The sequence below is a fragment of the Pararge aegeria genome, chromosome 17 (genome assembly GCF_905163445.1).
Source record: "Pararge aegeria chromosome 17, ilParAegt1.1, whole genome shotgun sequence".
NCBI lineage: Eukaryota > Metazoa > Arthropoda > Insecta > Lepidoptera > Nymphalidae > Pararge > Pararge aegeria.
The window spans coordinates 11,047,648-11,062,123 of NC_053196.1; the positions used below are offsets into that span (position 1 = coordinate 11,047,648).

At 34.1% G+C, this 14,476-nt stretch overlaps 1 protein-coding gene across 1 annotated transcript in view; it reads left to right on the forward strand.

Moving 5' to 3' along the window:
• The window catches only part of LOC120630984 (short-chain dehydrogenase/reductase family 16C member 6-like), a 73,425-nt gene that overhangs the window by 26,099 nt on the left and 32,850 nt on the right, over positions 1–14,476 (forward strand). Inside the window, exon 2 of the mRNA XM_039900366.1 lies at positions 9,976–10,400. Coding sequence (XP_039756300.1) covers positions 10,094–10,400 — 307 coding nt within the window. The 5' untranslated portion in view covers positions 9,976–10,093. The remainder of the gene's footprint in view (positions 1–9,975; positions 10,401–14,476) is intronic.

Sequence of the window (14,476 nt, forward strand, 5' to 3'; positions counted from 1 at the left end):
ATTTAGTTCGACTCTGATCGAACCCAAGCTATCGCGATCCATAATCAAACGTCGACTATATCGTCGATAGTCGACTTTAAGACTAACGAGGCAGTCACTCATTACTATGTATTTTCGTAGTTTTTATTAACTAAGACATTAATTTATACTGCCACATATATATATATAAGTTAATGTTCTTAATCGAACCTAACATTAGAGTATGGAGTGTCGATTAGAGTAATCGCTGGGACCAATCATAATTTTGCAATCATAATCACGCATTATATTTCAAACGTCTGGTAGATTAAGCGAGTCTGTCGTTGTAAAATGTAGTTATAAATTATAAGCCATAGGTGTGGTCTGTTGGACACTATTCAAAGTGGGAGACAAAGCTAATAGCTTAAAGCATAAACCAAATAGGGGCGGTTATGGTAGCGGACACGGTCTACACACGCGGTCGATTTGATTTGATTCAAATTCAAATTCAAAATTTCTTAATTCATTTAGCCCTCTCACAGGCACATATGAAGCGTTCATACATTTTGTTTACATAATTGTAAGGGGTGGTGATAACTTCGTACTTGAGCCCACCAGCCCACAAGTTCATGCATTATGGTTGAATCAATCAGGTTTTTATAGGTTAACTCGCGTCTATCTGACGGCCTATTTCTCCGAATTCACTGGATTGATGAATAAATGATACAAATTATCATTTGGTGACCCAATCACAGAAGTAAAATGTAAACCTACATAAAAACTACTTTTGTTAAATGATAATTAGAGACCAAAAAAAACCTAGTTTTCTATTAAATGAAAGGGCGTATTAGAAAAATGATAATCTTAAAACGCTCAATGTAAAATATCATTAGAACAAAATACCCTGTCTTTTTAATTCAAACGCGCACTTAGACAACAATTCCACTGGCGTTTGCCTAAAAGCATAAAAGCACTGCCTATCCTAGAGCTTGTTATAACTATAATAGTTCTCTATTATAGGTCGGGTATAATAATCTTTAGGATAGTGTTTAACACATTGTTTGTCCATTAAATACATACTTTAATGATAAAACTGTGTATGCAAATAATTACTGATTCTAGATAAGTCAGTTTTAAATATCTAGTCGTATATCTAGTTAAGATACGAGCTAACTTGGTTACGATCGTTGATGCATCGCAAAGTAATGGCCTTTTCTTACCACAAGAACAATCAGAGCGTAATCCGCCAAGCTGGTTACAATTATTATTATTACAAGTTTACGAGGAAGAATTTCTTATTAGATATACCTACATGTTATTAATTTCTTAACTTCATAATACAGTCGGTAGTTAATTTACCTCATATAAAGGTTTTACAGTAAATAAGCGGATTAAAGAGTAATTGAAGTCGATTTTAGGTAGCTCGTATTGTTGCTAATGTATTTAATTTTTTATAAATAAATAGCGAACAAAACGAGCAAGCGGGTCACCAGACGTTGAGTTAACCGCCGCCTATGAACATAAACAGCACCAGACACTGAAAAACATTCATGTTAATCACACAAACATTTTCCAGTTGTGGGAATGGAACACACGGCCTGCACTGACAAAGCAGGTTAGCTAACCATTGCGCCATTCGGCTGTCAGTTTTATTATGACCAGAAATTAAAACATTAGCTCTATCCGCAGCTCTTAGAACACCGGAAATGTGGATTTTGTCGACATTTGATCGTTTACGAAACTAAATTTCGTGACCAATATCCATTGGCCCCAGCAGAGTATGATTGTAAACGTAAATTAATATTTAAATAGCGTAATAAATAATATTAAAATTTAATAAGTTATATGAATGTTTAAATGGGTGTAGAAAAACAACGGGACGAACTCATGCGAGTATATAAATCCGCCAGTGTGCTGTATGACCGTATCACTGCTATTTCTACGTGACACCATTTATACCAACGGAAGTAGGAACTAAGAGTCCATAGTATTATGTTAATTCAAATCTTTTATAATATCAAATAGTTTCTTAAATAATCTCATTCAAAGGCCAGTTCAATCATCTTATTAAAAGGTCAATAAAAATAAATAGTCCATGATATTACAGTGTTAGTTAAATGTCAAGTACCTACCTACAAACCTAAGAAACAATTTTCAATTTATTTATTTGTCCTTTACACCTACTGAGTAAATAATATATTTACTACTAAAGCTTTAATTAAAACAAAAACATTAAACATTCATAATAGTCATAAACAACAAACCAAAGTATATACATTTTAATCACAAACGCCGATCGCACAACCTAACAAAATGCTTACCGTGCATTTAACTAAGTAATTTTTAAATTAATTCCCAAGCTCTCTTATAACTATCACACAACTGTATAGCGGTGGGACATTATTTATTTAAGGCTAGGTTATGACGGCAACGAAACGAAATGTAATCGGCTACTTTGTCATAGAACGCAATCTCGGCCACCTTTCTACCGTCGTTTAAAACAATTTGATATTGTTTTAAAATTATAATCTTTACTTACTTTACTTTAGCTTTAGTTTACTTTATTTGTTGTGCCCGCATTCTTCGTCCACGTTTATTACGGGTTTTTTTTTTTACAAACAAAGCAGTTGTTTTCTTGGGATATTAAGTTGATTGGTTAATTAGAGATATAAAGTTAATTAAATTCAAATTCAAATTCAAAATTTCTTTATTCATGTAGGCCTATCACAGGCACTTATGAAGCGTTCATTCATAATTGTTTACATAATTGTAACGGGATGGTGATAACTTCGTTCGCCAACTTAAATCTAAAGCTACGAGGGTTCCAAACGCGCCCTGGTCTAAGAAGAGCCCACAACAAACTTAGCCGGGTAAATTTATTTTTTTGTTATCACCATCTTCCAGTAAATTTAAATTAAGCTATGAAGCTAGAGCAATTCACACCCAAGCTTTTTTATCGTTTAAATAATCCTTAATGTTATAATAGGATTTTTCTGTAAGCTTACGTTTTATATAAACTTTGAACTTATTGAGAGACAACTCAATTTGGTAATTTGTTATAAAATAATATACAATTGCCCTTGAATGAATTTGCAATTTTGTGTAGCCTAGTAAACTGCACAACGAGTTTATTTTTGCTTCTAATATTTATATTGTTACAGTGCATTTTCTTTTTAAATTTTGATATATTTTTATGGACATAAATTAAATTTTCATATATGTACTGACTATGCACCGTCATTATTTTAACTTCTTTAAATTTATCCCTTAATGACTCTCTTGGGCCCATTTTATATATCGCACGAACAGCCTTTTTCTGCAGGACGAAAATAGAATCTATATCAGCAGCATTACCCCATAATAAAATGCCATAGGACATAATGCTGTGAAAATAACTAAAATAAACAAGCCTAGCAGTTTCTATGTTTGTCATATGACGAATCTTTTTTACCGCGTATGCTGCAGAACTAAGTCTGTTCGCTAAATTATTTATATGTGGGCCCCATTGAAGCTTAGCATCTTAAGTTATTCCTAAAAAGATTGTCGTATCCACCAAATCCAACTCCTCATTATTAAGTTGTACAATGGTTTTTACTTGTTTAACATTCGGTAGTGTGAATTTAATACTCTTCGTTTTTTTTCCGTTAAGAGCTAAGTTATTAGCCTCAAACCATTGTACTACTTTAGCGAGACACATTAGTTAATTAGGGATATAAAGTTGATTCAATATTCAAAAATTCAAAATTCATTTATTTCAAGTAGGCCTAATATAAGCACTTTTGAAACGTCAAGTCTGTCTGTTTGTAGTGACTCTACCACCGGTTCGGAAGGCAGATTCTACCGAGAAGAAGCCGGCAAGAAACTCAGCAGTTGCTCTTTTCCAACATCAACAATTTACATTTTACATTTTAACATTCATTTTTCTATCTTGTGAGAGCTGAAAGCGGATCCGGATGTTTTCAGGCAACCTTGTCATAAAGAAATTCATCAATTGTATAGTAACCTCGCTGTAATAAATGTGTTTTAACAAATTCCTTAAACTTATGCATTGGCAGGTCCAAAATCACCTTAGGAATCTTATTATTAAAGCGTATACTCAATCCCACAAATGACTTCTGTACCTTTCGCAGACGATATGCAGAATACACTAATTTATGACCATTTCTTGTAAGTCGACTGTTTATGTCCACTGTCGATTGTTTGATTAGTCAGGGCGTAAAAGAAGGAAACAAACACACTTTCGCATTTAATATCAGTAAGGATTGTTAGGAGATCAAGGTATGTCAAATAAACTGTCAAATTAAAATAATACTGCCTCAAGCAATGAGAGTATGCCCTCAGTACTTGATCGCATATGTTTACAAAACTTTACTCCTTCATACATCAGGTTGATGTCGCAACCAGCCATCGGTCGGTGAACGCAACCGTATTGCAACAACCGTGCTAAGCGCTGGGTACCACCATCAATCAAGGTCAATGCAATAAAATAATACCTACTACACAGCTATGATGTGCTGGTAATCCGATGGATAAGTAGTTTAATTTCACCCGATTAATGTGCTCTTAGAATAGACTAATTTATAGCTGGATGTCAACCTATTTACATTTATTCTACTCGTTTAGTGAGTGCCTAGTGTGAGATTTTCTACCAACATTTAGTTATTCGATCTCGTGAAAGTCAACTATAATTTATGTGATATCGATAGAGCGCCATCTAGTGACACTACGGTTTCCCAGTTTTTTAACTAGATGGCGCACCGTCGATAGGTAAAAAATTTCACACTGCACTCAGGTTGTACAAACAACTTCGACTGCGGTAGTGTCGGTATATCTCGTGGGAGTAGCTTTATCTGGACTGAATTATTTATTTATTTAGCAACGAAACCGTGAAGACATTACAGTTGCCCAATTAATCTCCATGGCTATTTAAAGAATGTGACAACAAGTAATAATTACAAAAAATTCAATCAAAACATAAAAATAAGCTATATAAAATTAAGAATAAAAAAAAATCAAAACAAAAAATTCAAATATATAATTATTATCTTAGATTACCTACTCTCTAATAAAATTTTAATCATATCCTTTACCGTTCTCCAGGATGCGAACTAAATCCAAGAACAATTTTGTCAAAGTTGGTTTAGATATAAATGCGAGCTTAAATAGCAGAGAGTAACTACTTAAATCCGAAATAGTTCGTGGGTGATTCTCGTCTATACTATGTGGCAACATCTGTAGTGCCGTAGTTGACCGTTGAGGTAACAAACAAGAACACTTTTGCATGCTGCCATGTCATCATCATCATAAACCTATTGTGCATCCACTGCTAAACATTAGCTTAAGCGGCACCTTGAAAATTATCAGAAAAAGTGCCGTTTACTTTTTCATACATTAATACTTTATAGCTTTAAATGTTTACCATTATACCATATTTTTGTATTTGTGTAGTCTGGTTTATGTATTAGTATGTAGATATTCGTATGTATGTATTAAATAGTGTACCCCACCTTTTTGGTTTTTTTTATAGTTTTCCTAATCCTGAGGTTGCCTGGCAGAGATCGCTACTTAGGGATAGGGCCGCCTTTTGTATCCTGCTTCATTCTTCATGTGTTTGTTCTTTTTTTTGTCTCGTTTTTCTGAGTGGTGTACAAATAAAGAGTATAAATAAATAAATAAATAAATACCATTCCTGTTGATTTACCAGTTTGGTATAAATACATAAAATAAGAAGAAAAATATATTGAAAAAAATGTCTTAGTGCGCTTGCAATAATCACCGAGGTGGTAACACTAAGTACATAAATGACAATAATACAAACATTAATTACACTGAGTAAACAAACAAATTCAGTCTAAACATGACTTTGGACTCGTTAGTAATGATCCTGAGCCAATTAATATTATATTTACTTTACCTACTTGATCTACCTACTTAAAATTTAATTAACGCAACGCAATTTAATTAACTGTCCCAGATCGTCGGCGTACAATTGTTATTATACAAACTTTTATCATATCGAAGCTTTTACAAAAATCAGCAGTTTTAAATAACAAACCTCTGTATTATAAAAAAACATAGGACTTTCATACAATCTTCGTTTCGCAATTTAGAGAAACTATCTTCGCGAATACCAACAACCTTGATTGGCTTCTAAATAAAAATTTCAAACTTAAAAACATGAGACTCTCATATAGTTTTCCCTTCGTAATCATCTACTTATCTGTAAAGAACAAACAGACAGATCAACGAAACAAATGTTTAAAAAATCTGTGTAATGTGTAAAATGTTATGTGTACACAATAATTTTAAATTATGTTTTTTTTTCGCCATACATTTACTATATACGATATAAAAAGCTGTTATTTTGACGAGTATAATGTAGATGACCAAGGAACTGTTTACCCTAACAGTTCCTAACGGGGTAATGTCAATCATTAAAGTCGGGAGTGGGTAAAATAACGCTGTTTCCCAGCCTCTGATGACTAACGGGGCTGGAATTGCTTGAGTTGGGTAATATGATATTATTATGCCTGCGAGCTATTAAAAACCGACGCTAAGAGCTATACACCGGACGCTAAGACCAAAGTGGTGTAACGAATAATTGATTTATAGAATAACTTACTGCTTATTATTATTATTTATTTAACTCTTTATTTGTACACCACAATGAAGTTAGGAAAATAAAAAAAACAAAAGAAATACAAAGACAGAAGTAGAATACAAAAGGCGGCCTTATCGCTAAGTAGCGATCTCTGCCAGGCAACCTTAGGATTAGGACAAGATGAGAGAGAGCGGACAGGTGGTGTAAAATTATTATAAACGTACATTCAAATAGCTAAATACAAATACATAAACAAAATTGCACAAATAAGAAAAATATAATAAATAAATATAAAATAATAAACTAATATATACTCAATCATACACATATATGAACATATAGATAATAAAAATAAACATAATCAAGGTATAATAAATGTCGTCATTATAGTGCAAGATAATATGCTTTCACCGCGTTTTTAAATGTTTCAAGCGATTTTGCCTCACGTATATTTAGTGGGAGCGCATTCCACAACTCAATAGCTTGCACTGTAAACGAGAGTTTATAGAACTTCGTCTTGTGAAAAGGCATGTGAAGTGTCAGCATACGACATGATCTTAAATCAGCAGGCAATCCTACAAAATCAAATTTTTCCTTCAAGTACGAAGGTGTTTTAGGATTAAATAACACACAGTACAGAAGTGCTTAGATCAGTAAGAACGTGTTATACGCTTATAAATGTGTATTAAAATGAGATAATATTATTATTAAATCTGAAATTGAAAATGAAAACGGGCAATGATAGTAATTATATCATTAATGTTAATATATGGAAAGCAAAAGCACAACAGAAAAAAATTAATAAAAGTGTATTGTTTTTGACAGCAACAAAAAACAAAAGTAGAAGACCAAACTTATTAAAATCAAATAATAATTAAATTACCAAAACTAATAATAATGATACATAAAAAATTAACAAACATTAAAAAAAAACTGATCAGAATACAATTCATCACCCGTCCTCTTCTTGCGGATTCCGTACGAGGCGACTAAGAAAAGATAACGCAAAACGGGCAGCGTCCTCTATGCGACTTCTGTCATCTTCTTACTGCGATCATAAACCCGTCTGCCTTCTGGTTATTACGAGCAAACCCGTTGACTTTTAGTCCAGCAGTGACTATTAAAGGCTATTGATGAATGATTTATTTATTTAAACAACTTAATTTCATAACATAGGAAACACTTACTTAAATATAATTAATAATGATAATATTAAATAAAAACTTTCCTATACTGGCGACTAGCGTGATTATGACATGGTATGTTTAAAAAAAAGGTGTTGTTTTATGTTTTTGTATGTGTAACTTAACGGTTCTTTGATTTATCTGAATTATCAAATTATATTTTACGAGCAGTGAGTAGTAAGTAGCACGAAAAATGTTTACGAGCTAGTTAATATAACTTCTATTAAATGTTAGATACTGAGTAGGTGAACAGTTTAGCCATTTGAGCTTGAGACCATGCTGACAGGTTCTGATTGAAAAGACGATGGTACTTTAAACTGGCCTTGAATTTATGAAAAAAGCATTTATATTTGCCTGCTACCCTCAGATTTACTACGAAATGATTAATTATCATTGAAACTATATTCATACCTAAGTTTATTTTTTAAATTATACAGCGCGTTTACAAGGTTACTTTTAATAGGTTACTAATACAGTTTATTATTGTAGGGATTTAAGGGACAGACGTAAGAGTGCATTATTTCACCAGCCGGAGTTTATGTATGTAACACACAAATCATTAGCTAGAACTGCTCTGCGCTAAGTTTAATCTTGCAATACTTGTGGATATACAATATTTTTGTATGTCCACTGCGTGCGTAGATAAAAGAGACTCGCGGATATGTGACTGATGCAATAAATAGATAAAAACAATCCTTGATGCGGATTATATATCATTTAAAATTCATATAAAATTTCAGCTCGATCGGTGCAGTACTTTTTGAGTTTTTGAAGCGTACACAAACCAACTTAACATTTTAATATAAATAGATTAAAAACTAGAACGTTGTGGAACTATGGAGATGACTTCAATATTTTATTACACAATAAATTAGTATCATATCAAAGATAGCGACTCGAAAAGTAATAATATTATTTAGTTTAAATTAAAAAAAATAATAGTTACTGAAACGCTTTTCATTTTATAATATTGTTACTAAAATTGCGAGCTATAACGCACACATCGGTTAGATTAAGAAAATCTAAATGTTTTGCCTGTTAACAATGAGTGCGAATCAATCAAAATAAGACTTTGTAGACTTCATTCATTTCTCGATACTTATTTATACGTTTTTGCAAATCGATGAAAACGTGTCAATGAATGTACTTTTTAATTAATTAAATATGTTTTTGTTTTATTATACTAGCTAATGTTTGGTTTATCGCCTTTTATGCACCCTAATAGTTATTAAATTAACAGCGTATCAGAAAATAGAGGGCGTCCTAAGGGAATTAATTTATTGATATTGTTTTAATATTGGCCATTTCCTGACCTTACGGATTTTTAACGCAATTTAATGAATTTGAGGTGAACTTAAAAAGTTGGAATCGCATCAAGACGCTGGGCACATGTGACTCAATGCCGTGTAGTGTGGAATTCCTGACAAAAAACCTATGTCCAGCAGTGGCAGTGGCAGTCGATCGGTTGAAATCATCATCAGATGATGAGCTAAACAACTTTTGTTTGTTTTTAAAATTCTGTTAGGGGTATCGTAGTTTTTATTAAATCCATACACCTAATTATTTTAATTAATTATTATATTTGACATGTAACGGGACGGTAATTCACAACAGCGGCAGTCTCATCTCATCATATTTTTTGTCTGGTGGGGACCAGACAAAAAATATGATGAAGTATATAAAATTTAGTATTATTATTGTATATTATTTTATAACAAATTACCAAATGAAATCTTTGAGATGTCTCTCAATAAGTTCAAAGTTTATATAAAACGTAAGCTTTCAGAAATATCCTATTATAATATTAAGGATTATTTGAACGATAAAAAAGCTTGGGTGTGAATTGCTCTAGCTTCATAGCTTAATATAAATTTACTGGAAGATGGTGAAAACAAAAAATAAAAAAATTACCCGGCTAAGTTTGTTGTGGGCTCTTCTTAGACCAGGGCGCGTTTGGAACCCTCGTAGCTTTAGATTTAAGTTGGCGAACGATATCACCATCCCGTTACAATTATGTAAACAAATATGTATGAACGCTTCATAAGTGCCTGTGATAGGCCTACATGAATAAAGAAATTTTGAATTTGAATTTAATATTAAATTGGGCAAGCCCCGATTTTCCCCCGGGATTAAAGTGATGTCTAAATGCTAGCTTTATTTCATAAAATACACTAAGTATTTTTGTATGAATAAGAATTTAAATAATATAACGAATGATTTCTTTCTTTGCAGATAAATGGTTTCTTAAACTGATGCTTTGATGGGCCAAGTAACCAAAGAAGATATAGGTCGAACAGCAAGTAATGCTCAATAGATAAGTTCAGTCAGAACATAAAATAACAATAACAAAATGTCAACAGAAACACAAGAATACATGAATGGCATGAGGCCTGGACCTTTGACGAGAGAGATACCAGAATGCATGAGAGATAAGTACACTGTTGTACAAACAGTTTTTGATGTACTTGCATTCTTAATGGTCGCGATTGGATACATCATTCAAGCAATATATAGGACAATTGTTGGATACCCAAAGAAAGATCTCAAGGGTAGCATAGCTCTTGTGACAGGTGGTGGAGGGGGCCTGGGCAGTCTTATAGCCCTAAGGCTAGCAAGGCTTGGCTGCGTCGTTGTTTTATGGGATATAAATAAACAAGGTTAGTATACCTCAGCTGTCATGCATGAAGTGATAGGTGGTAATTATTCAATGGCACGCTTGAATACAGTTTTTGCATTTGTATAGAATAATGCACATGGCTCAATAGGTTTGAAAGACAAACAACTGTCGACAGTCTTCTAATCTTTGAATACAATGCCTATTAAAACGTTTATTGTCCTGTATCACAAAACTTGATCTTAAAACGTTTTACAATCTCATCACTGGAGACATAAATCTTCTATGTTCAGTCATGGATCTCATGACTGTCTGCATATGAAGTTCGCATACGTTCTCTGACATTAGCTTCTCCTGTTTTCATGTTCCAGCCTACAGTGCGTTAGTAGTAAGCCAAAGAACTAGGTTGTTTAAATATGCAGAAATATCCTACTTTCTATGGATATACTACCTATGTTATGATGAATGTTAAAACGTCCAACCATTATACAAATGGTGAAACAAATTAGCTTGGATCATCTTATGGTACCTTGCTTACTACGTGTAAGGTACCATAAGACGAGCAAGCAAAGTCATTTTTGTGTCAGGTGTTAGAAACGTTTCATACAATCTTTATAAAAACAATCGGCACACGGATTGGCAATCAAAAAGTATTAGGTCTAAGCGACTTGAAACTAAGCATTGTCACTTGAAGACACAAGAACCAATATAATACATTTCTGATCTACTACTAATTTGTTAACTTCGTCCTTCCCGTCCTGTTATAGGTACTTTAGTTCGCTAGATCTGGTGGAGAACAAAACCTCGATTACTACTTTTGCAACCTTAGTGCAGTGCTGAGCGTTGTTGTTTTATGGGCGGGGCAATTTGGGGATTTAAAATTTCCTGCTTGCTCTAGTTATTACTCTACCGGGCCAAGCAACTATGCTTTCTGTTACGAGGCCGTAGCATCTAGTCTTATAGGAGACTTGGGCCACTGGTATAGTGTCTGGAGACGGTAGAAAAAAGTTTCTACGTATACGCAGTTCTTAACTGTAGTTATTTGCAGTAATTGTTGTTGATTAGACACAGGCATTTACGAAGTGCAGTCGGTAGCCACTAGGCTAAAACGCCTCGTCATTATGAGTTGTTATACTGTTTGCTCTTTTAAGTGCTTTTCTATACTTACGGTCATTGTCAGTCATTGACACGCGCAGTGTTCTCGAGCTAATGACAAATTTATTTCGTTACTGCTCTTCATGGATATGTTATGATTTTTTTCGAATTTTTATTACAGGTGTCTTATTTTTTTTAATAGTTACAATGTTTGGAAAAGAACAGCCTTGTTTCTGTGATTTCATACATTCACTGGGCTGTTCTTCCTAATCCAATTAGTGTGTTAGTATTAAATAACCAAAACTATATACAAAAAAAAGAAAAAAGGTGTTGGATTCCATCACCGTGGTAATCTTTCGCATCAGCGACGTCAGCTCGTAGAGGAACGCTCCAAGGCGCTCAATTAAATTTATTACAATAAACATCATTCAAGTTATTACAACGTTTGTAATAAACCTAAGTTGTGGTGGTCTGGGCCTACCCAGACCACCACATTTGACCCCTAGGTCAGCATTTTCGACTGCAGTTGCAGACTGCAAAAAAAAAAAAACAAAAAGGTTCGATACCTTTCACACTGCGTTTGCGCACACTTTTACCACTTGCACAAAGTTACTGGAATGGCTATCTCACACCGGTAAACGCAGCTCCCAAATCCCAGAAGTGTTGGAGTAATGGCAGCAGGGCGGCTCCCTTTGCCTCATTTGATGTTGTTCGTTTTGGTTTTAGACCAAAGCTACACAATACCGTGGTATTGCGAACTCAATACAAAAGATATATCGAGTTCCCAATACAACGGTCCTATTTCCTTCAGCAGTGGACGTCCATTGTGATTGATTGAAATGATGATGTTGATGAATATCATATATAGACATAAAATATTAATACACAGTAACTATGATACCGGTACTTCACCATCATTAACTTTGTTGCAAAAATAAAACCGTAAAAGTGACCTGATCCAAGAGTTATTTACACAGATAATTCATGAAGTGGCAATGGGCGGGGCACATAACCCGATGAACCGGCGAACGTTGGGGATATCAAGGTGCTAAAATAGCACCGGTAAACACAGTGACCGGTAAACACGGTAAACACCAACGAGATGGACAGACGACATAAATCGAATGTAGTAAACTTCCCACGCCTTTGAGAACTCAAAGGCGAGCATGGTTTCCTCACGACTATAACCTTCACCATTGAAGCAAATTATATTTTAATTGCATAAAATACAAACGCACCTAACTCCGAAAACTTAAAGGTGCGGGTCGGGATCGATCCCCGCACTGCACAATCTCTCACCACTGGGCTATCACCGCTTCCCGCTAGTTTATACCTGCTATAAAAAATCAAAAAGACTGTTCATAAAATTTGATAAACGTGATTACATTTGATAGTTTCTTTAATATTGTACCTACCAATCGACCTTAAATTCTGTGTAATACTTAGTAACTTAATTTTACCGGTTGTTTTTAAGACCTACGTAAATGTGTCGGCAATTTTGCTGAATTTTAAAATGACGTAATAACTAGGTTCCTACGTTATTTGGCATACAGAATGTGCATATTGTATAGAAGTATGCCCTGTGAATTACATATTTTTGCCGTATTTTGCATAAGCTGCAACAAATTTAGGTTATGCTACATTTTAGAATCTATAAATATTTTACAATGAATTGTTTGTGCTCTGAGGTAGTAAATGTCTGGGGACATGGGTCCAACACGTAAAGGCTTCGTGAGAGAATAGATATAAACTGTGGGATAATTGCAACAACTTAGGCAATCTTTGGTACTGCTTAATCAATAATAAGAAAGAAAGAAACATTTATATTTTACATTGCGCCACACATTACAATATTCACAACACCACATATGTTATGTGTGGCACAACCTAGAAAAAAGGTGCCAGCTCAGCATTGTGCTGCATGCGCCAGTGGGAGCATACAGCGCTGGTTTTCAGTTGGCACCTTGTACCAGGTAACACCACGGAAATACGTAGCCATCCACTGACCACATTTTAAGCTTAGTTTAAAAAAAAAAAAAAACTAAATAAATCCACAACTATAATAATAATAAATTAAAGTAACATATATTTATATAAACTTGAAAATAAAAACGTACATATATCATTAACTTATTAAGATACACAGTGTAATATAATAGTAATAAAATTATTAAGTATTAAAGTAAAGTATAGTAAAGTATACAGACTGTCTCTAGAGAAAAGATGACTCCGCCACATGTTCTTGGAATTCCACCTGTTTGGCCAATAAATATTGTTTAATTTGGTTCTTAAATCCAAACTTACTTTTAAAGTTCTTGATTGGCGGAGGAATATTATTCCAACATTATTCTTATTAATAACGATATCTTTTTCGATATTAACGAGATTTTCACTATCAGTTAGAGGTTTTTTATTCTCTTACAAGTTAACCCTTTATTGCAATCCCATCTGATGGGTTAAAATAATGAATGGTGCACATGGTGTACATGGTACATTCGTGCAATGGTCGCGAGTTAATCTTTTAGTGTTGTGCAGTGGCCTTACCCCTATAGTAGGTTTTATACGCGAAATCGTATAAAACCTATCAAACCTATCGGCAATCGGAACGTTAAATCGCTTCGCGACAGGGGTAAAAATCTCCCACTAATCCCGACCTGAGAAAATTCAAACATCAGAAATTATAAATCTCCACATTGCCCTTGCAGGGTATCGAACCCGGTACCTCCCATTAAGGGATAAGATAGTGTCGACCACTGCGGAGATCGAAAAACTAATCTGCCATTTGACCAATAAAAAGCCTAGATTTCTTTTGAAAAAACTTTCATACGCAAAGGATAGGTGAGAATAAGTAGTAGTGGAGCTTTTTGTGGCAGAGCTCGTCCGGGGAAGTAGGTACTACCATCATGCTTATTGCTACCCCCTAAGCAGCATTGTGGCAATGCTGTGTTACCGGTGTTGCCGGTGTAATTGCAGGCATATGAGGCTTAACACCTACCCCTCAGGTTGATGGACGGCACGTTGCAG